Source organism: Chanos chanos, chromosome 2, assembly GCF_902362185.1.
Source record: "Chanos chanos chromosome 2, fChaCha1.1, whole genome shotgun sequence".
In the NCBI taxonomy this organism is placed as follows: Eukaryota; Metazoa; Chordata; class Actinopteri; order Gonorynchiformes; family Chanidae; genus Chanos; species Chanos chanos.
In genome coordinates, this window is record NC_044496.1 from 33,570,485 (window position 1) to 33,594,030 (window position 23,546).

The window sequence follows — 23,546 nt, forward strand, 5'->3', positions numbered from 1 at the left end:
TCGAGAAACACTGCTTTATTTTCAAACAAGTAAAATGTATGGACAATCATTTCCAAATAAATTTGTTTCAGCGTTTTGAGTTACAAGTCAATAGAGTATTTTATTTTTGTCATTTTCATCATATACGTTATAGCTGTTAAGCCAACACTAGTTTTAGTGTTACAGCAGAAATCTGTAGAAATAAAGAATAAAAATTACAGTGTAAAGTGTCACAAGTGATACAGAGGTATAATTAAAAATCATGAGGTTATGAACAAGGGATACAATTAAAAAAAGAAGAAATTACTGAAATGTACTTTCAAATGACATATTTTGATAACAGTTACATTTAAAATGGACAAGAGTGTAAATACCATAAACAGCACACTGACTGACTTTAAAAAAAAAAAACATGTAATGATATGTTTACAGAATTACAAGCACCATAAAACCAGTCACCACTCGTCTCTTTGAGAAAAATCACAGTACACCTATTACACAAGCAGAGGCCATGATTTCTCACTCTGCCATGCAATATCCAAACCTTAGATCACAGGGGCAGTAAAAAATAATTAATCAAATCCAAATGGAAAAGATCCTCATAGGGCACAACTAATGTCTCAAATGTGAGTCAGTACAGAAACACATCTCTTTCTTTTTTACCTTTCTAGTTCCTTAGTAAATCAGAGCTCAGATTGGCAGGCCAAAAGTGTCATTATGCAAAAAAAATACTGATGTGCTCTGAAGAAACGCTGCTGCATGACCGACATGACTCAACACGTTGATGATTTTCACAAGTTAAACACTGGCATGTCTGAGGCAATGAATCTGGAGTGGAGGGGCCACATGGTTCAGGACTCCATCCACATAAATGTTGGCTTGGACCAGGTTTGTGAGTGAAACTTCACTGGATTGACAGAGTCCAGAGTCAGAGTTGGTGCTATAGGGTGAGCTGAAGCCAAAGACAAACGTGCTGCCAGGAGCCCCATACGCACACAGCTGTCTGTATCCCAGCCCAGAAGAATCCCTGAGATTATTCCCCCTGCAAGACTGCAGGCAGGAACAGAGAGAGAGAGAGAGAGACAGAGAGAGATAGAGAGAGAACTGGTAAAGAGGTGATTGAATTCACTAGGACTAATAGGAAGGAAAACAAATTTTTCTCTGTAGTGTAAATACACGTTTGAGGACTCACCTGTCCCCAGCTCCAGAGACATTCACGATCTCCTGTGAGGTCATAGCCAGAACAGGATAGTGGACAGCACACAAACGTCCTTTCTGTTAAAAAAAAAAAAACACAATAAAGTTTACATGTCATATTCCTTTTATTATACAGCACACAAATCACTATCTCCAGATAAACAAACATGCCAACATTTCTAATTCCCTCATCTGGATTTTACACTTGAAACGGCAGGCAAAATCTGAAGGTAAATGACTGGTTCAGCATCAAACAATCGAGAGAACAACTGTGAAAAATGCAGGACTCTAATGTGGGGTGTCATCAGTATTGAATGATGGACTGAGAGCTTTACTGGGTAATGTAGTAGAGCAGACCCTATTTCTTACCGTTCTGCTTGTTCTGGGCTGTATGTTCACAGTGCCACCCTCGTGGTCTCCACACACCAGTAAACCCAGCGGACCCAGAGTCACCACTACACAGTGCAGATGCTCCAGCAGGGGGCGTGAGAGAGCTACTGCCAGGCTTAGCACCTCCTCCAGAGTGTTTGGTATCTCTGTGATAAGACCTTACATCACTCATGCTGTGCCTCAGAATCTTCCATGACGTGCTAAAGTGAAGGACTGGTCCAGCCTGTCACTTCAAACACTTATTGACTCACCCACCCCAAATATATGACCCCTCTGCAGTATGAGGTACAGACTGACTCCTCTTAACCTGGGCTTATTCAGTCAGCTGGGCCAACTGACTGAGTATACGGGGTATTCCAAGTAAGCCAGGCCTGTATCTTTTAAATGTTCACAGTTACATGGGAGTAGTTGTGTCCAGTGTGGATAATGCATACAGGCGATGAGCCTGCGAGGTCTGTGATAGATTCGCCATATTTTGACTTTTGTAGCTCAAACACATATACAGTTTGACATACATCAAAAAAATTGTAGAAGTTCAATACAAAGTTCAATACACCCACTCCCAAATACACATGCATGCTCATACATGTGTATGTATGGTATCCATACTACTGACTGTAGGGACAGCTGAAGTGGAGACAGTGACAGTTCGTGACGAAACATAAGCGCTTATCCTTACAAGAAAAAAAATATCATACAGTAACAATCCCACCCTGAATAGTTAACAATCCACTGGATCAGGTATTTGTGCAGGTATCTGCTCAAACATTAGCTACATCACCTGATTACACTCAAACCCTAAGGTAAAGGGGTAACTAATGGTATGGTGAATGGTTGAGTCAAATACAGTGTGGTTCTTTAATGACAGCAGTTTGTGGGTTAAAGGAATATCTGTATCCTCTAACTGTCAGAGCACAGCACCCCTTGTCTTGCTAGAGTGTTCCAGTTACCTAACTCCCAGTCTTATCAGATGGACTGTAAACCTCAGTCAGTCAGCAGCAGCATGCAATTTCTGCAACATGCTCTGCTCTGTACACTCTTCTGTTGGTACTGCTGGATCTGTTCTTTGCACATCAGATTTCAAACCCGTCACTGAGGAGTGCATATAATGCATTACTTCATGGTAGCTGGTTTTCCCCAACATAAAAAATGTAAGTTTTCCACTTTGTGATTAGTCATTATAAAACAGCATGTGGTGTTGTCCTGATAAGAGGTGCTGGGTTACCTGCAGGTGTGGGCAGGCCAAGCGCCTGGTTCATGGTGCACAGCTCAGCTAGGTTTGGGGAGGTGTAGCACAGAGACTTCCAGCTCTCAGACAGGAAGGGCTTATAGGCCTTATCAGCATCACTGGGCTCAAACCACACTGCCAAAGCAAACAGACTGCAGCTGAAATCCACATACACCAAAAGCTTATAGCAACACTGCAATGTAAACAGACTGCAACTGAAATCTATACACAGTCGCAGATTATAGAGTTCCACTCACAGTCTGACATGAGACGAAGAGAAACCTTCTTATCTTACCTGGCACTGTGTGTTTCTTGGCAAGGGAACATACATAGTCAATGGTGGACACAGGGATGTTACCAATCCACCACCACCAGAGTGGCAGCAGAGAGCTTCTCTTCATACTGGGACACCTGTACATGGAAATTATTCTGATCTGAAATAGTCTCAGTAGTGTTACGTACCAAGAGATGTACTGAGAATAACTGAGTATGAATCAGAGCTGGGGACAGAGGGACGTTCCTGAATGAAAATGAATGAAGAGTGATATAAACACTGACATGCTGCTTGCTAATTTTCTGGTGGATGTCCATGTCCCCCAGTCCCAGGCTCAGCTCTCCACTCTCAGTCATCAGTGCACAGTACGTGGCTGTTGTCTGGTCCTGCAGTCTGGCTATGGCACTGGTATTCTGACAGACAGAACAGATTCAACAATGGCAAACTCATTATAGTCATTATACCTCCCATATTTCATACTTCATTATACCTCCAATGCTTCAGAAGTCATCATACCTCCCAAATTTAATAAGCACAGTGTTGTTTAAAAAGTTGGAAGTGTAGCTCCTAAATGGCTTTGAATAATACAGTTTTTCTGCTATATTTCATATCCTACCCACAGATACAGCAGAAAACTGCTATTCTTTAAGACACAGTGTCTTCGTTTTCTCTATTCTGTCTCAGTAGTCCCCAGAACTAGCACATTAGTTGTGCCCATGATCATCAAGTGCTTGACTGTTAATGGATGAATCAGGTGAATCAGACAACAGGTAACACTGAGTTAACCTGCAAACATGTTCGGCCACCAAAGAAAGAGGGCACTGGATGAGATTTTTTTAAGAATTCTTAAAAGAACTCCTCTCCAGGACATCCACACTGGTACCTACCATATGCTTACAGTGGTTCAGCAAGGAATCACTGTGAGAGTCTGTCCCAATGGCTGAGATGAACAGGGGTTTGTGGCCCAGACGAGACACACAGTCTTAACAGAATGGAAGAGAAAGGCAACAACGTCATAAAGCTTGGTACAACATGACATGGAGAGTATACAAATATGTCTTATTTACAATCAAAAGTGTGTCTATTACACACTTTTGTCTATTGCAGTACTGGAAATTACCAGCAATGTTACGGCCAACACCACCAAAAGACCGGAGCAACACTTCCTGGATTTGTCTGTCCAAACTAAAGTAGATTGAAATATTCTTCCATGATTTGTTTGTTTAGTATACAGCACCTTTCATTCACTCCCAAAAGCATTTTCAAAAGTGTAAAGATTTTGTGACACATTATAGATGAAGTTACAGGAAGAGAAATATCACTGGTGTAACCTCACCAATAAACTTTTGGATTTTCCCTTAGCGATGAAGTCAACATTTGTTCCACCAATCACAATCTGAGAGTGACAAAAAAGATTAAATCAGTCTTTGCCGCTAACCAGTTCACTGCCCAAGAAAGCAATCATTCTGATAAAAAAGTGTCCACAGCTACCATTTGGATGGAGTAACAACCTAACTCACCATATTAGTAGTCAGAGACGTTTCTCTCTGAGACAGGTTTTCCCCGTCGCCTCTGTCGGCTCTGTGCTTGGCGTTGAGCAAGAGCACACGCAATCTGACTGCCCACTCTAGCATTGTTATGAGATCAGAGCAATATCTGATGGTATTCAACATCAAGGAAAATACACTGGACTTAAAAAAAAAAAAGTCAGTCATTCACCATAGATACTGTATGTTTGCTAATCTGATGTTCCTACAAAATGGAATATAGTGTCTTATGTTAATAAAATATTTGCTGTAGCATGACTGCAGCAGTTCTCAGAGGGGTACTGGCACTGCAGAGACTGTCCCTGGGTTAGTTCACATACTCTCTCTAGAATGTAAAGGAGTGACATCTCGGCCGATGACTCCCCTCGAACTGGGACATCACAGAGAAAACAAATTTACCACGACACAAAACCACTGTTTCCTCCCAGTTTCAAATGAACACACTCAGTATTTCTTTACAGTGTCGACATCCTCCCCACAACACTGCAGTATCTCTGAAACATCAGCAGATAACTCTAAAAAAACATTTCCATGAGAAAAACAGAAACAATTTAAACCTGCAGACACTTTCTCACCACCAACCTATCATTAATGATTTGGAAAGGCAACTAATCCACTCCATCCTCCATCCATTTTCTGCCGCTTATCCAGGACCGGGTCGTGGTGGCAGCAGGCTGAGGAGGGTTAGCCCAGACATCCCCTTCCCTGGCTACATCCACCAGCATTCCCAGGCCAGCCAGAGATATATAATTCTCCCAAAGTGTCCTAGGTCTTTCCAGGGGTCTCCTCCCAGTTGGTCGTGTCCCAGAACACCTCCACAGGGAGGTGCCCAGGATGCATACCTGACTAGGTCTCCGAACCACCTCAACTGGCTCCGTTCAATGCGGAGGCAGCAGCGGCTCTACTCCAAGCTCCTCCCGGGGTGTCTGAGCTCCTCGCCTATCCCTAAGGGTGCGCCTAGCCACCCTGTGGAGGAAGCTCATTTCCGCCGCTTGTATCCGCGATCTCATTCTTTTCAGTCACTACCCAGAGCTCATGACCATGAGGTGAAGGTTGGAACAAAGATCGACTGGTAAAATTGAGAGCCTCAACTCCTTCTTCACCACGACGGTCCGGTACAAACGACTGCATGACTGCCGCCGTCGCCACCCTGATCCGCCTGTCGATTCCTCCCGCTCCATTTTACCCTCACTCGTGAACAAGACCCCGAGATTCTTGAACTCCTCCACTTGAGGCAGAAAACTCAGTCCCAACTCGGAGGGGGCAAGCCACCTTTTTCCGGCATAGGACCATGGCCGTGGACTTGGAGGTGCTGGATCCTCATCCTGACCGTTTCACACTCGGCTGCAAACCGCCCCAATGCGTGCTGAAGGTCACAGTTTGATGAGTCCCAACAGAACCACATCATCTGCAAAAAGCAGAGATCCAATCCTGAGGGCACCTTACTGGACACCCTCCTCACCCCCGACTGCGCCTTGAGATCCTGTCCGTGAAAATCAAGGTACAAGGTACCTGGAGACAAGGGTACAGCCCTGACAGAGTCCAACACTCACTGGGAAACGAGTTTGACTTTGTGCCGAAAATACGGACACAGCTCTCACTGCAGTTATTCAAGGACTGAATGGCTCGCAGCAGCGAACCTGGCACCCCATACTCCTGCAGTATCCCCTACAGACACCCGGGGGAACACGATCGTAAGCCTTCTCCAGGTCCACAAAACACATGTAGACTGGATTGGCAAACTCTCACGATCCCTCCAGTATCTGTGCAAGGGTGAACAGCTGGTCCGCTGTTCCGTGGCCAGGACGGAATCCAATTGTTCCTCCTGGATCCAAGATTCGACAATCAGCCGCAGTCTCCTTTCCAGTACCCTGCAGTAGGCTTTCCCCGGCTGAGGCTGAGCAGTGTAATACCCCGATAATTCGAAGCACACTCTCCCGGTCCCCTTTTTTAAAAAATGGGGATAACCACCCCCATCTGCACTCCACAGGCACTGTCCCTGACTCCCACGCAACATTGAAGAGGCGTGTCAGCCATGACAGCCCAACAACATCCAAAGCCTTCAGCATTTCAGGGTGGATGTCATCCACTCCTCACGCCTTGCCACCGCGTAGTTTTTCTAACTGCCTCAGTGACCTCTGCAAGAGAGATGGGTGACGACCCTCCTGAATCTTCTGGTCCTCCCTGCTCTGTGGAGGGCATGTCGTTTGGGTTTAGGAGGTCCTCAAATTATTCCTTCCATCGTCCAACCACATCCTCAATTGAGGTCAGAACATCCCCATACACCTGCTGAGGAACAGCCTGGACGAGGCCCTGCCTGCCCTCCTGATGCGCCTGACGGTTTGCCAGAACCCCTTTGAGGCCAAACCCAAAGTCCTTTTCCATGGCCTCCCCAAACTCCTCCCATACCCGAGTTTTTGCTTCCATGACAGCCATTGCTGCAGCCCTTTTGGCGTGCCGGTACCAGCCAATTCCAGAGTCCCCCATGCTAGCCAAGCCCAGAAGGCGTCCTTGTTCAGCCTGACAGCTTCCCTCATCGGTGGCGTCCACCACCGGCTCCTTGGGTTGGTGCCATGACAGGCACAGACGAGCGTCTGGCCACAGCTCAAAGCTGCCGCTTCAACAATGGGGGCTCTGAACAGGGCCTATTCAGACTCCATGTCCCCAGCCTCCCTCGGGATCAGGGAGAAGCTCCTCCGGAGGTGTGAGTTGAAGATCTTCCAGACAGGGTCCTCAGCCAGCCGTTCCCAGTTCACCCTCACTACGCGCTTGGGTTTACCAGGTCTGTCCAGCAGCCTACCCCACCATCTGATCCAACTCACCACCAGGTGGTGATCAGTTTACAGCTCTGCCCCTCTCTTCACCCAAGTGTCCAGCACATATGGCCTCAGGTCTGATGAGACGACTACAAAGTCAATCATCGACCGATTGGCCTACGGAGCTCTGGTACCAGGTACACTTATGAGCCACCTGATGCTCGTTATGGACAATCCATGACTCGCACAGAAGTCCAACAACAAAGCACCACTCGGGTTCAGATCAGGTAGGCTGTTCCTCCCAATCACTCCTCATCATTGCCAATGTGAGCATGAAGTCCCAGATGGTGTCGTCACTAGGACACTTTCCAGTATCTCCAGGAAGGCTGGGTACTCTGAGCTGCCGTTCAGCACATACGCCATCACGACGGTCAGAGATTTCCCCCCTGCCACCCGAAGGCGCAGTGAGGCGACCCTTTCGTTCACTACGGGACAAACTGCCACACTGTTGTGCTCAGTCGGGGGGCTAACAAGTAACCCCACACCTGTCCGTCGCCTCTCACCCCCAGGCAACTCCGGAGAAGGGTAGAGTCCAGCCCCCATCCAGGAGTTTGGTTCCAGCGCCAAGGCTGTGCGTAGAAGTGAGCCCACCTATACCTAGTTGATATCGCTCCTCCTCCCGCACAAGTTCCGGCTCCTTCCCCCCAGAGAGGTGACATTCTACATACCCAAAGCAAGGTTTCTGTACCATAAGTCCAGTCCACCGGGGCCCTTGCCCCAACCCGCCACCCCGTGTGGCATCGCACCCGGCCCCTATTTCTCCCCTCGCAGGTGGCGGGCCCACGAGAGAACTTAAATCCTAACAGGCTAATGTCTCTCGATAAGCAATAATCAGTTATCTGGGGGTCTGGCGGTGTTACCTGGCCTCTGCCACTGCTGTGGCTACAGCGCCTTCCATCTGCTGGCCAACAGCAGCTTGCTCCTCTGGAATGGGCACTGCCAGCAACAGTCCACTCTGAAGGCCAAGGGACAAAGCACCCTCTGTAGGGACACAAAAAGACACAAATCTCCTCCTTCACAGCAGGCAGTGTAAGTACAGGACATTTTACTGAGCCCTCCTCCCCTCGGTTCAGCTCATCTCGTCCTGAGAGAGGACCAGCGGACTTCACATTTATAAAAACATTACCAGCAGTGACCATAATGGCCTACATAAGGTTAGTGACTGAAATTAAAGAATCAGGGCCTTATTCAATTCAATTTCAGCTCGAACTTACCAATCAGCGCAGCTGCCTCTTCAGCACTGCTCACATTGTATGGAGAAGTGAATCCACTTTCTGGAGAGAAGAAAGCAGGGAAGTTCTTTGTTTCCCATATGTAGCAACACACACACCTTGTGTCTCCTAAGAAAAAAAAATCAATTAAAAATGATTCATTAAAATTTTGGCCCAATCAAAGTTTGGAAGTGTCAATAAACAGCCCCTTAAAAATAACCAAGATATTATGAGTAATCCAGAATGGGACACTCTGCATGGGACACTTTACAGAATGTACCAAGAACTCAAGCGTGCGACCAATGTCGAGGATGGACTTGACCCCAGCAGAAACCACAGCAACAGGCGTGCGGCTCAGCTCCATCAGGTCAGCACTTATATCCATCGCTGTGGAGAGTGAGAGCTTAAATTCAGAATTTATGGGATTTTACATTATCGAGGATTCATGAGTAATTTTGTCACTTCAGAGGTAATCATGTTGATTCAAAATTCTGCGCACAAAATGAATAAAGATCTAATCAAATGTATGAACTTTTGTCTTTTGCACAGAGTCTAACTGCTGCTTACAGTTCTCTCCGTCTTTGTGGACACCTCCAATGCCCCCCGTTACAAAAATGGAAAATGCCAGCTCGGTGGGCTGCAACCATCGTGCCTGAAACCGTGGTGCCCCCAGAGAGACCCTGAAAAACATGTTTTATTTACACTTACTCTGTGTCTGCTGACATATTATATTAAAATTACAGTGGAGTGAGTCTGAAGTTCCAGATGTGCTTAAGGTTCAGCTTTATGAGGTTTGTTAACCATTCTCATCCTGTGTGATGCAGTCTGGATTCCTTTGCCTCCTGGTTTATTAAATGACTGAATCAGACATTAATCTGAACAGAGCACATCAAACCTGACTGACGACATATGGCAGGTCTCGTCGCGACACTTTTAGAGCAGTTTTGCTCTGAGACAAAAATTCCAGTTCCTCTGAGGACAGCCCCACGTGAAATCTTCCCATTCAGAACCCCCACAGTGGCTGGGATAGCCCCTTCAGCCCACACTATAGCCTCCACCTCTTTAGCTGTACTGAAAAACAGCCAAATGAAAAGCTTCAGTAGTGAGTGTTTTAGCTCATATTTAGTGACATTCATGGCACTGTACAACTACTTATATTATTTCACTCTTTTCACCAAAACCTTTCTCCAGCATTAAACACTGATTTTGCATTTTGGCATAGATCAAAAATCTGCACACTGTGCTGTCTGTGAAAAAACAAACTCTGTCAGATGTCAGAAAATGGTATTCTGTTGATATGGTCTTATCAAGTTGCCGAGTTTGCTGGGACTACCTCAGGTTATGGGGATACGGCATGCCATGAGTGATGATGGTGCTCTCCAGAGCTACAACCGGCTTGGCCTCTGCTAAAGCCCGAGAGACAGCAGGATGGACAGTAAACACATCACCTGAGAAGAATGGCAAACAGCTAAAATTTAGCCCATGCGATAGAGAATTGTAGTTCAGCTTGAATGAATGAAAAGCGTGATCTTTAGTTAAAATTCTATCACACATGGTAGTGTGTTTTCAAACTGCTCTCTGCCCTTTGCAAAATACTGCACATGTAGCTTTACTTACTAGTTATACTTATTACAGGTACCTCTCAGGGTTTTTTTTATAAAAGATTTTTATATTTATCTTTCTTTTTTGGTAAACGGAGCATTAGCAAAGTTTTTTGTTTGTTTGTTTGGGGGTTGTTTGTTTGGGGGGGGGTGTTACCGTATTTACAACATCTGACGGAGCTCATTGAAAAGGAACGTCTCAGACGTGTCACCAGCCCTGGACATCATCTTCAATTATATGTTCTCCCTGCAAACATTTACAGCACAGCTGTGACCGCGACACACCAGCACCTGTGCTTCGAAGTTTCACTGATCGAGTCTGAGTACGGCTGGTGTCAGTTAATCACTAAGGAAGATTTTCAGTTCTCTGAAAACAAACATACATTGTTCAAAATGTCCGTGTCTTCTCACTGCACCAGCGAAACATTTCGTTGATTTGATGTTCAGCAGCCTTTTATTTCAGTTTACGTCGCTTAGTTTATACTGTCTGGAACCATCAGATATTTTAAATGCTGTTTTGACACGGAGAGCGCATAATCAGGAATTTGTTTTGAAGATCTGTCTTAAGTAAACATTACTTAAATGGGACGAACTTGTCTGTATGCCATAAAACTGAATGGACATAGACAAAACTCGATCAAATGGCAATTATCTCTTCAAATAAGTGTCTTGACCGATTTTCGAAATGACCACAAGAACATTACCAGAAAAACGCATGAAATAAGTACACAAACAAGCTGTGTCTGCAAAAGTTCTGCTCCTAAATGAGGAATAGCAACCGTCCAAAATAATATGTGCGAATTTATAGTAAGAGGTTAAAGCGAAAAGCAACTGAGCAATATTTTATTACACTTCAGCTTCTGTCAGTGGAGGAACTGAACTTCAAACTGGGGTTCTTTCCCCCACCGTATGCCATATCTTTTTTTTTCTTTTTACCTTTGACCTAGCCATGTGAGCTGGAATTTTACTGGCGTTTTTTTTTAAATTCCCCTTTGACTTTGTAAATGAGAGCATACTGCAAATATAGACATACGAGAATGTCCATTAAAATGCAGAGCTTTTTAATACAGAACGATTGTTTTAGCAGATTTTGACAGTGTCGATATCAAGTGTAAAAAAGTGACAAATCGACAGGAAAAGAAATTGCATTATATTATTATCCTTAGGCCATGAAAATCTCTTCACAAGATAAAATTGATATTAATAAAATGTGTGCAGGGTTTTGTTTGTTTACTTTTCCAATTCGTCTTCATATTTCTGACAAACTTCATGCGTTTATAATGATATAGATGAGTGCAATTTTGAACAAAACAATAACAATGCTACTACTAACGAGTAGTACTACTATTGTTATTAGTAGGTGTTAGTAGTAGTTGTAGTAGGAGTAGGAGTATGAAACCACACTGTTTACATTCAGCCTTGTCTGTCAACCAGCTCAGGATGGCAGCCCTTCTTAACTGGATAAGAGAGCAGTTTTCTGAAGGTGCTGGGACTGATGACACTCTCTTTCAGAGACTTGTGAAACTCTCCATGGTCCCATCACTGTACATTCACTCTTCATCATTCTGTCTTGCCCAGACAGGCTGTTATTCCACACTGGGCTTAGAATGTCCCACAGTCTGTCCACAAAACCCCAGCATGACCTCAGTGAATTATCAGTTGGTTTTCATGGGGAAATGACTGATGAATGCCAGAATCTTTGGTGGGTAGTTTCCCTGGCACACCTCTTTTATGCTCATGTATAGCATTATGACTGGCCAAGGCAAGGTCTATGTGGAGCACTGTGTGAAGGTCGTTTACAGAGAAGTCGGGGATGTGAGACATTAGAGACTGCTCAAGCTGCTCATCTGGATGCAGAGTTGTGTTAATCAGGACTGGAGCTGTCCAATCCTCATACTGCAAGTTACACTGAAGGACAGGTTCATAGGCAAGATCTGCAAAGCAAAACTTTCCATGTTTGGTTTCTTCTAGTACTTCCTCTGGGCAGTCCACAAGCTCCATTTCAAACCAGTTTGGGTTCTCCAGCTGGAAGGCATGAAAGGTCTCAATGGCATCCTGCAGGGCCTTTCCAGAGGGACAGGTGAAATAGTTATCTACCCCTACACCCTCAATACGGTTCACTCTCCCAGGCTCCTGCTTCTCCCAGTCTAGGAGTCTAAAGAGGAGTTCCTCAAAGTGCTTCATTAACCGGTACTTCACTGTAACATTAAAGGGAGCAGGAACATCCTCTTCACAGCAAACATCTTCAAAGTAAGCCACCATGTACCTCTGGAATGATGTGGACTTGACAAAATCAGGTATAATCAGGCTTAAGGCGGGGCTGAACATGTCTCCCATGGGTGAGCGGAGATCCTCCCTCAATATCACTCTGTCCTCTCCACACATCGCTCTCCATTTGGCGTACACTCCACGGGAACAGAGGATCAGGATTTTATCTGAGGACCGGGAGATCAGCTCCCTCTGCAGGTCCAGCCACTGAATGCATCCTATGGTGCTAAGCCAGGCAGAGTCCAGCAGGTCGAGAATTACCTCGGCTCCACACTTACTCCTGAGGAAGGCACACAGCTTCAGAATTATCTCTTTGTACAGAGGGTGGTCCAGGGAGTAAATGATGAGAACTCTCCTACGCTCTGGAACGGGAATGATGCATTTCATTTCATCAGCCCCAAAGCTGCAGCTTTTGGAATGGGCATCTGAGGAACAAGAAGAATCGATACATTATGACGTAATGTCTCATCCTTTTGCAGTGTAACACCTCGCACTGACATCTCAATTTAAGAGAAAGAAAGCCCACCTCCAAGCCCCCCATCATTAAATTTGAGATATTCAGTAAATATTTCTTGATAGTGAAAACTAAATGTAACAATAGTGTTGTGCATTTTAAGCTAAAAGATCACTGACTATCATTCACTCAAACCCATGAAAATGTAAATGATTGATTCACAATGGTACAAATATGTAAATGTACATAGTAACTACATAACTACAAAGTTTGTAGATATCAGTTTCTTTTACTTGATGACCACTCTGCAAATGAGCTTAGCTCTGCCACAGATCCTCACTACTTCAATCCTCACTAACTCCACCTACCTTCAGCTGAATTCCTTTTACAGAAACACCTGAAAGCAGTAGCCACCAGGAGCAGAGTTGATGCTCCAGCAAGAGACAAGGTTAGTTTGCAGGTGTGTCGTGGGAGATCTGTGTAAAAGAAGGTAACGTTAAACAGAACTATTTTCAGGTCTATTTTCAAGGTCAACGCTGAGTAGCCAGATTATTAGGTACACTCATCTAGTACTGGGTCAGAGTCTGGCTGGCCTCCAGAACATCTTGAATTGGTTAGGCATGGATTCCACAAGGTTTGGGAAAAATTCCAGTGGGATCCTGGTCCATGCAAACACACTGGCATCATGCAGTTCTGGCAATATATCCGTGCAATAAATAGCCTGTTCAGTCTCCTCTCAAACATGGGTCTATTTGCATGAGGTCTGGGGACTGTGCGGGGCTACTCAGGTAAAGTAAAGTCACTGCAATGTTTCTTTGACCTTATGAGACAGTGTGTGCTTTCTGACATGGCATGATAGAAGTGCCCAGGTGATGAAGGGTACACTGTACCCAAGAAGAAAAATGCAGATAGGACATTCACACAATGTTCTATCAGTATCATGGGACTTAATGTGTGCCAGGAAAACATTCCCCATTTTACCGACACCACAAACCTCTCTGAGGTACCGTTCTGCACATCACTACCGTACTGGTCATTGTTTACCTGTTTGAGGCTTGTTAGCTTGCATGATTCCCAACATTTTTCTTTCAAGTGTCTCATCGAAGAGAGCTGTTTTCACCCATAGGGTTGGTGCTGACTGATTGTCTGTTGTTTCTTGGGCCAATCTGAGTAAACCTTTAACACTAAGTACATATTTTTATGAGATACTGCAGCTGACGTGCCTTGCAACAACTCCATGCTAAGGTCGTTTAAGTTCCCTCACCCATTCGCCCAGCCACTGAATCCCTAAATGTCTCTCCATCAGCATGACGTACTGTCTGTTGGGAACGATCCATTTTCACTACTAGGGTGGTGTACCTAATTAACTGGCCTCTAAATGTTTGTTGTGTCATATTTTTCTTTTTTTTTTTTTTTCTTCCTCTGATGATCACGTTTATCATTTCTGTTAGAAAGTTGGAATGATACACTCACCAACATAAATTTCTTGATGGATTTCTTCACAATTATTCATGCATCTTACAAAAAATGGTTTAATCTGTCAAAAAATATGGTAAACATACATCAAGTAAATGTAATTACAGATTTTTTGCTAGAACTGAATATGCATTTTGGAAGCTGTCACTCACAAAACACAACTTTACTTAAAATACACAACAGTTCTTAAAAAAACACTTACAGACATTTAACAGTACTTCAACAGTGGTGGCATGCATTTGAGGGGAAAGATATACATAGGATTACTTGACTCTTAGCAACACATTTTTTTCTTTGCGCAAACTGAAGAAAAGATAAAGAGACTGATTTAGTGAATTTGCTCAGAAGGGTCAATACTGGACCAGCTGGAAACTCACCACTATGGACATATTGCAGTGATTCAACTGCCAAACATCCACAGAAAAGTTGATTCTCAGTGTTCTCTGATGGTTCTTCAAAGAGAAAATATCAAGACAATAAACATGTAATCTAAAAGTGAATCATTTTCTCACAACCTGTTTTTGGTCAATCATTTTCAGTAGAGAAAGCCTTCTGCAAGATCCACTCACAGCACTCACTGCTGGGATGTGCTGTAGAACACATGTCCATCATGTGCAGTATTCCATTTAGGGGAAAAAATGGTAGCTATTCCACATTAGAAGGTGAAACTGAGAAGACATTATTACAGTTTACGTGAGTGATGAAAAAGAAATACCTTCAACAGAGTCTGACTTGGATAGGGGTAAAGATCTGGACTTTGGAGAGACACAATATAGCTCTCAGAGAATTCCCCTGTGTTAAAATCCACCCCAATCAACAGCACACCGTGTGTTGTATAAACCTTATACGTCAGATTGGGCTCCCAGAGACTTCCTGCAGTGACACAGCATCGGACGATGAATGTTACAGTGACCATGACCAAGGGAAAAAGTTAGAATATCAAATGTAAAAGAAGAGTGAACTGACCGTTCTCTAAACACACTTTACATCGCTGTATTTCAGGTCTCTTACACCCTGGACAAAGGCAACACAATGGGTATTAATTATATGGAAGCCGTGAAAGATAAAACATATGTTACACACGTTTTGTCTTATTTTCATTTTAGTACAGTAACCTCAATCCAGTGGGTGGAAAACACTGGAGATGGTGTCAGCCTCAGTGTACATTTGGGCCTGAATTGGTCCTGAGATTGAAATCACAAACTCACAATATCTTTTCTTTTTTGTTGTTCAGATGCTGTTATGCTGTGAAAATGCAATTATGCTGTAAATATATATGTGTGTGGCTGGGTGGGTGTGCACTCCAGTCTGTTCCTTACGTGGGACTGTTACAGTTCTGTTAGAAAAGTAACTTCCTCCATTTTGCTTTGGTAGGTTAGACACTGAGACACGGTATCTTACTCCTGGCTCAACCACCACTCTGTTAAAAAAAAATTCCCACTGTAAACAGAGAAACAAAGAAACAAAAACAGTAATGAGACATTTAGAAGACTGTTACTGCATTTAGACAAGAAAGATTCACATCACTCTAAAACTTCAAATCTCAGGGCTTTAGAGCCTTATCAAACTTAATTTTGTTATATCTCAGTTAGTATTATTATTGTTACCTGTTTGGATATGAATTATAAGCATGGGGTGGACAGTAACGACGTGTATTTACTTGAGTACTGTACTTAAGTACATTTTTCGAGTACCTGTACTTTACATGAGTGTTATTTATTTATTTATTTTTATTTTTTATTTTTTTTGGAAACTTGTGACTTTTTTACTCCAATACATTTGAAAGACAAATATCTTACTTTTCACTCCACTACATTTCTACGAAGGTTCTCGTTACTCATTACTTTGAAGCATAGCTTTGAAGTCAGCGGATGAATTTTCTTTTCTAAAATGCGATAGGCCTATTGTGTTCGTACACAGGAGAAAAAACCAATCACAGTAAACTACTCCAACGTCAGTCACGTGCGTGCTTCATTTCTTTAACAATTGAACGGGGCTGTTTTATTGATGGCTGCCACTACGGCAGATAAAGATGATAAAAGGTTCCTCACCAGAGCACCCATGGCCATATCTTAAGTCCATGTTTGAGATTTTTTTTTAAATCAGCGGGTTTTCAAGCTAACTGCTTCCCGTATGCGTTCGCCTAACTTTTTTCGTAGGTGGCTGTGACGTAGTGCTCACTGCTCACTTACAATCATATTCGCCGCAGTAGATATGAGATGCGACTTGAAAATCGCGATTAATATGTTTCTGAATGTGTGACGAATCTGGTGACAGAGGCAGACCACAACTGATACAGTTAGCACAGCGTGTGAACACGTACGGAAACCACTTAGCTTGGAAACCATTTGGGACATCACACCGTGTCCTGTGTGAATCCACTGACGCATACTAATGGGTAGCTGGCGAAAATGCCGAGTTAACGTTACTGACAGAGTCCTCTCAGAAATATATGTTTTAATCTTGTCAGATAACCACAGTACTATTAGTAAGGTCACGCGAAGGCAGCAGATTCACGCAGGACCTGGTCCCAGTAAGACGAGGACGAGGACTGGGGGTCACGAGGGTCATCCGACTGTTTCACATTTCAGGCAATGCTATGTAGTAGAAGTAAAATTAACCTAGGCTACAACATTACAACATTTTTTTTTAAAAGCAAGTACTCCAGTACTTTAACTTAAGTAAAAATTTAACTGAACAACTTTTACTTGTATTGGAGTAATATTTGACAAGGAGTATCTATACTTTGACCGAAGTAATGGGGTTGTGTACTTAGCCACCTCTGATTATAAGTGCACTAAATTTAACAGTTTGCCGGTATTTGTGTCTTTGTCTAATCACATTCTTACCGGTTTATCTTGTGGATTGAACCTCTGTGTAATCGAATTGGAGAACACATAGCGTACACAAATATGTTGGTTGGTTGTCCATTTCTTGCACAATGCACCTCTGTCCCCTTCAGTGACAGAGTACCCGCCTAAGCGAATGACAAAAGGACACTTAAAACTGGCCACAGTATTGCGTCATTTTTAGTAAATATTTAGTGCTGCTTCATTCTTAATTATGTTCACCTCTTAAATCATAAAATATAAAATGATGATCAATGGCAGTTTTCAGTAGCACAATGTTTGTTGTGACTGTTACACATCTTTTGAAAATGGCGACGTGTTTGCCCCCAAACATACGACCTACTGTTACAAGGTTGTATCCAGGACAGGAACAATACGGCAACAAGGTCTCCGTTCTCACCATCAAGTCCTACATTATAGGTAAGTTTCGAAATCATACCAGGAGCGTCCATCGCAGGTACCGCCCAGCCCTCGTCGGAACAATTATCTTTTGATATGACCAAAAGTTATCGGTTAAATTAAGATCTTATGTCAGTATGCGGCAATGAAAATAGTATCACAGAAGAGAATTAGAGTAAATGGAAGAAAACGACTGTTTACGGTTACTTACTTAAATGAACAGTGCATTGTAAACCCTGTCAGATGGAGAGTGTTAGTTTTTTTTTTTTTAATGTTATTTTTTACAGTGACAGAAGCGTGTGTGCTCTGTAAGATTGTCAACATCCACGTAATCAGAATTAATTCGGAAATAACATGGAATCTTGCAACGAAGTCACACGTTACCTTCTGAGAACACTCCAGTGAAGACTCTCCCAATAAACGAAGAGATGTTATCCCAGAAAATTCAACCGAGATTACCAGTAAATACAAGAGAGCAGCACTCATGTTTTTATTGATAATTTGACTATACCTATGCATGGAAAATTCCACAAGATCATTTAATGATTTAAACAGGAGCTGTTGCCGAGGTGATAGGTACTATGTGAAAAACATCCTCTCAACACAGACGCACTTTACAGAGATCATTATCGGAATACGCAGGAAACGTCTGAACACACTAAGCGAGGCCCGCCCCCCCTATTAAATGAGTGACCTAGTCACTAAACTAATGTTGTTTTAAACCAGAAAGATGGGCGCCAGTGACGACTTTACGGCCATTTTAAGACCCGAGCTTTTGTGCAAATATTTAAATGATCAGACAAACGTCAAACAAACCAGAGGACGCAAATTCTCCATAAATGTCTAGAAACTGGATCTAAATCTTGTCACTAGATGGCAGCCACCCGTCATCGGCGTAATCTTTTACCACTGCGAATAGACCACTTTAGAGGAGAATAATACGTCAGTCTTATACTGAACGTTCAGTGTTGTCTGAAATTAGAAAGCAGTGAAAGAACAAATGTAATTAAGTTGTGGAAGATGGATTCATACGCTGGTGCACAGACAGTGATCAGATTTTATACATCTCATTCACTTGGAACCTAATCATTTTTACAATCATTTTATGAAATTCTGACACAGCTAACAGGCTTAAAACCCATTGCAGTTCAGTGTTTTCATTGTTGTGTTCAAATATGTATTCATTTCTAAAAAGGCACCAAGAGCTTTATTCTACAAGTTCTTACTATTTTTTTTTTTAATTAAATATTTGATTGCAAAGATGGTATTTAACCATTTCCAAAGAATAATTACGGTCAAAAAAGCACATAAAATATGGGCCAGTCCTCTGTCCAGTAATTAACTTGGTGGTAAGATGTGTTTTCAGCATTTAGCTAGTTTATGCGCTGTCTTTAGGAGAATGAAAAGAATACACTTAAGCCTTGAGAATAACTTAGACAGAGGAAGGCGATGTTGTTCTAACCGTAATTATAATAGTCCAGTCAGAGCTGAGTGTGAGCTGTAGCTGTTAATTAGCGGATGTGTGAGGTATTCTCTGTCTTGACCCTGTCTTCAAGACCAAGCTAGCAGGCAGACAGGCATCTGAAAAAGACTCGGCATTACGGTATACACACAAGTCAGCATCAACCGTGAAAGCCAACTGACAGCACGATTGTCCCAGTCTATACAAAAAATGTACTCTCATGATTAATTTTAAAAGAATTAAAAATGTCTAGAGTGTAGAGTTTTTTTTTTATCCATTGTAACTTCATTTCAAAGCAGTCGGCATGTATCAGAATATTTAGGCTTTCTCTGAAACAGAAAAAATGTGTTAAAGACTTTAATGTGGTTCTTCCTACTAATCACTTTCTATTTCACTGTAGCATTTATAAACACAGATGTAGCCTATAATTGTTTTTTCCCCCCTTGATAAATGTTGTATTAATAGAACTCATTTTAGAAGTTTTGTGTCTAGTGACATATAGAGATGTCAAGCTAACGACCTTGTGCTAGTGTGTGTGTGTGTGTGTTTGCATATTTGTGTGTGCACCCACGTGTGTTTCCGAGATGGACAAAGTGTTTTTGGGTACGCGGTGGCACATGTCAAACGGCGTACAACGGGGGGTCTATTTTAGTGAGCCATCACAATGAGAGATTCAAATCATAATCTATCATCAAAAACAATAAAATGTCTATTGTGCTACGACCTCGCCACAGAGCTCAGTCTCACTGATTCTCTTCTGTTCCAGGTAAGTTTTGGAAATAAACAAACTTTGACTTTTTAAAACTCATTTAAAAAATCTAAAAACTATGATGTCACTACACTGGTGATGGGACCCTGTTCATCTGTGCTTAAGTGTGAGGACTTAATCTTTCATTAGGGTGGCCTGTATTTGTTTTACTGTTACATTACATTTCCTTTATAAGTATAGAGAAATAATCAGGAGTTATATGTGCCTCATTTTTCAGAGTAGAACCGCTGATCCAGGATCAGTTTTGCTTTTCTTAATCCTGATTAATAAAATTATGTGGGTCAAAAGGAGCTGCTCCTAGATCAGTGATTGTACTCAGAGGTTCTTAGGGCCAGGTGTGAGTTTGAGACCAGTATGGTTATGCAGGGATTAGTGGAGGTTCCATCGAGTGTTTTTGTGACAGGATTACTGTGTTAATGTCGAGGAATCTGCATGTGAGATACTGGAGCTGGTTTCATCGCTATCACAGTAGGTGCTTGAGTAATGAATGGCTCTTGTCCGCTGTGCCCTCACAGAGCCCTTAACTGAGGAATGAGCAGATGTCATCTGAGACTCGATGTACTGCTTGGCCAGAGCACTAGACTTTTAATCGGAGGCACAGCTGGGGGGCAGGTGTCAAAAGTGGACCTTGAAGTGTCACGTCCAACGTCCAGCTTCTTTAGTAGCGCTGATTTTACATGGCAGTGTGATCAGCATGTTAGTCATAAATGTAACCAAGTCTAGACCATACGATAAGCAATAAACCGCAGATTTGGTGCAAAATGGTTACTGTTAAACCCAGATTTCGGATTGCAGTGGGAAACTGCCCTTGAGAAAGGCATTGCCCACTGAAGCAGCGTGGAGGGAGGGGTCAGAGACCACAGGACCTGTACCATGTAAGTGCAGCTGAGAGAGACTTCAGTGTGAGCTGAATGCTTCTGGTCATCATTCAGCACAGTCAAGGCCACAGTTGCTCTGAGAATGAGGACAGAGAAAAACACGGCAGCTATGTTCAAATATAGCCAGGCAGGAACGCACAGTGCTTCCCAAGAACTTAATGCCACCTTTATTCAGCACATGTCTAAAAATGAACCTGAAATCATGTGGAAATCTATGAACAATACTAAAGATCCATACATCAAGGTCAAATAATTCAGCAGTATACTATCTGTTTCCGGGCAGTCCTGCTCTGGCCATCTGACCACACAATGAGCTGCACTAACAGACTGTAAGAATGTGCTCAAATGCTGACCAGTGTACCAATGCCTTTTTTTAGGGGCTAATACCAGAGAGCAAACATGTCTGAAGGGTAAGTATTCTGAGTCCCCAAATCAGCCATTATATTTGTTCAAAGGCAAATTAATCTGTGTTTGGTGTCTGATCTCCTCTTTTCTCTTCTCTCTTCTTCCTCTCCTCCTTACCCCCCCCCCCCCCCCACACACACACACATGCACACAGACCGGTGAGTCACACTCCTGTTTTTACCTCTATGTAAACCACACCACTGAGTCAGATTCATGCAGAAAAAGACCTTTGTATTACAATGAATTGTTGTATAGTAGGAAGAACCACATTAAAGTCTTTAACACATTTCTCTGTTTCAGAGAAAGCCTAAATATTCAGCTACACGCCGACTGCTTCTGAAAGTAAGTCTGTTTTCTGCTCCGATCCTTTTGAATAATATAATGAACTGATGTTTATTTATTTATTTATTTATTTACAAAATAAGAAATATGCCCTGAAATAATTTGATGAAATTGAGTGCCAGTCAGTAAAAGGTCACTGAATGTGACTGTAATGACTAAAATGTTTTTTAATTTCATAAGTGTGCCAAGGGCGCATGTTCAGTAAGTGCGAGCCATAAAGTTGAGTGCTGTTATGTGTCCCCCCCTGTTATTGCAGTCCAAGCTGCTGAAGAAGGCAGCGTCCCTGCTTGGTGGCTGAGAAAGAGCAGAGCAAACGAGACCGAGAGAGCACTCTGAGTGAGAGAGTTCCCCACTCAAACTGACCGGTCTGGTCTCTGCAGGAGCTCCAGGTAGGAACCCACTCCAGGATAACCCATGCTCCCCTGCTGAATTCCATTAGCATTAAATTAAGACCAATCAGTACAGTCAGTATCCTCCCTTTGCAGGAGCTTTGTAAAGATCTTCACCGCAAGATTGACGTTGTTGATGAGGCGCGATATGACCTCGAAGTGAAGGTCGCCAAAAATGAGAAGGAGGTAAACCCCCATTTGGTTCACCAAATCCCCAGAGAGAAATGATACAATTTTTTAAGACAGATTGTTCCGCTTTGTTTTGTATTAAAACCGTCTTAATGGATTTGTTAAGAAGTGCAAAGACTCAAATGTTTCTTATTGATGAAATACACTTTCAGTGGGTAAAACTGTGATTGTTCTGTAATGTGCTGATGGGTTGGCCCAGATCCAGTCTCTGACTCAGAAGATTTATGAGATGAAGGGAACCATGAACAGAACCAAGCTGAAGAGAGTGAAGAAATCTGCCGACGCCAAACTGGACGCTCTGACTGAGTCCAAACTCACATCGAAGGCAGACTTCAAAGCCAACCTGAAGACAGTGAAAAAGGAAGAGGAGAAGGTAAGGTTATTAGTGGTAACCTGAAAACAGAAGTGCACCTGGAATGAGCCTGAACTGACCTCCAAAAAATCAGCATAGGGTCAGAGAGATGACCTACATCAAAAATGTCTGTTCTGTCCTGAATTAGCATATGTAGTTTATCGGGGAGTCACTTTATGTCCTGGTGGAACTAAGGTCGTTATTACTGTTTGACAACAGCAGAGGAAGTTTGAGTACAACAGTGAAGGAGGCTGGAATATAAAAGGAGCTGAATAATACTGTTAATGACTGAACATGGTCATAAGTATCTAGACACAGAGAATGGTTTTACTGAGGGTTGTGTTTGGTAAAAATCACACTGACCTGCTGCCAGAGAGGATGGAGGACACAGCATATCTACTACCAGCAAAAACTGATGAACAAGACATTACCTTAGCCTTTTTCTCTTTACCACAGAAAGAGGAGGTAACGGACTGGCGTAAGAATGTGGAGGCTATGTCTGGTATGGAGGGCAGGAAGAAGCTGTTTGATGCTGGACAGTAAAAAGGTACAAAAGTGTTGGTGACATTTAAATAAAAGCATCGTGTCCAGAAATGAGTTATTAAAATAGCAATAGTATAATTATGTTAAACTGAATGCAACAAACAGAACTGTGCATCTCATGAATATTTTTGTTCTAGGTCAACAAGGCCTTAACGTATGTCAAAATTGCACATTAGCACCATTAACCATAAAATCTCAATGTTGACTTTTTGATGTGTATGAATGTTTGATGTAAATGTCATCAAAGCATGTTGTACAAATTTGTCAATATCTGAAATGTCATAGAAAAATATGTGGAAATATGTGGAAATAATTGTCCATCATAATTTATGTTTCTCCAGATTATCATTTCAATTTGTTTTGTTACAGAGTATTATTGCCCTTCATCGCAAGCCAATCACACATGATTTTTTTTACATGACGCTACTTATTTAGAATCGTTATTAATGATTGTTCCCATGGAAACAACATGGCCTTTTGAGGAATGTTCATGTGAACACAGACTTGTGTAGAACTGTGTTCGTTTGT

At 42.7% G+C, this 23,546-nt stretch overlaps 2 protein-coding genes and 1 pseudogene across 2 annotated transcripts; 1 reads left to right on the top strand and 2 right to left on the bottom strand.

Annotated features, from left to right (window-relative positions):
• On the bottom strand, positions 1–10,668 carry LOC115829553 (pseudouridine-metabolizing bifunctional protein C1861.05). The gene is given in 27 exon segments (XM_075353630.1): positions 1–1,029; positions 1,172–1,254; positions 1,546–1,712; positions 2,792–2,929; positions 3,090–3,153; positions 3,155–3,205; positions 3,353–3,481; positions 3,956–4,050; positions 4,189–4,222; positions 4,224–4,253; positions 4,405–4,464; positions 4,577–4,660; positions 4,662–4,724; positions 4,756–4,759; positions 4,898–4,950; positions 4,952–4,985; positions 8,292–8,412; positions 8,646–8,738; positions 8,741–8,771; positions 8,923–9,029; positions 9,210–9,261; positions 9,263–9,322; positions 9,538–9,633; positions 9,635–9,713; positions 9,976–10,090; positions 10,401–10,490; positions 10,627–10,668. Coding segments are annotated over 26 exon segments (2,070 nt in total). The 5' UTR covers positions 10,429–10,490; positions 10,627–10,668; the 3' UTR covers positions 1–830.
• Positions 10,669–11,887: 1,219 nt separating this feature from the next.
• LOC115804772 (interleukin-17 receptor A) lies at positions 11,888–17,742 on the bottom strand. Its single transcript, XM_030765267.1, is given in 8 exon segments — positions 11,888–12,936; positions 13,334–13,441; positions 15,174–15,314; positions 15,408–15,455; positions 15,761–15,881; positions 17,291–17,380; positions 17,383–17,418; positions 17,668–17,742. Coding segments are annotated over 8 exon segments (1,668 nt in total).
• Positions 17,743–21,197: 3,455 nt separating this feature from the next.
• On the top strand, positions 21,198–23,018 carry LOC115805602 (troponin I, slow skeletal muscle-like; annotated as a pseudogene).
• Positions 23,019–23,546: the final 528 nt, after the last annotated feature.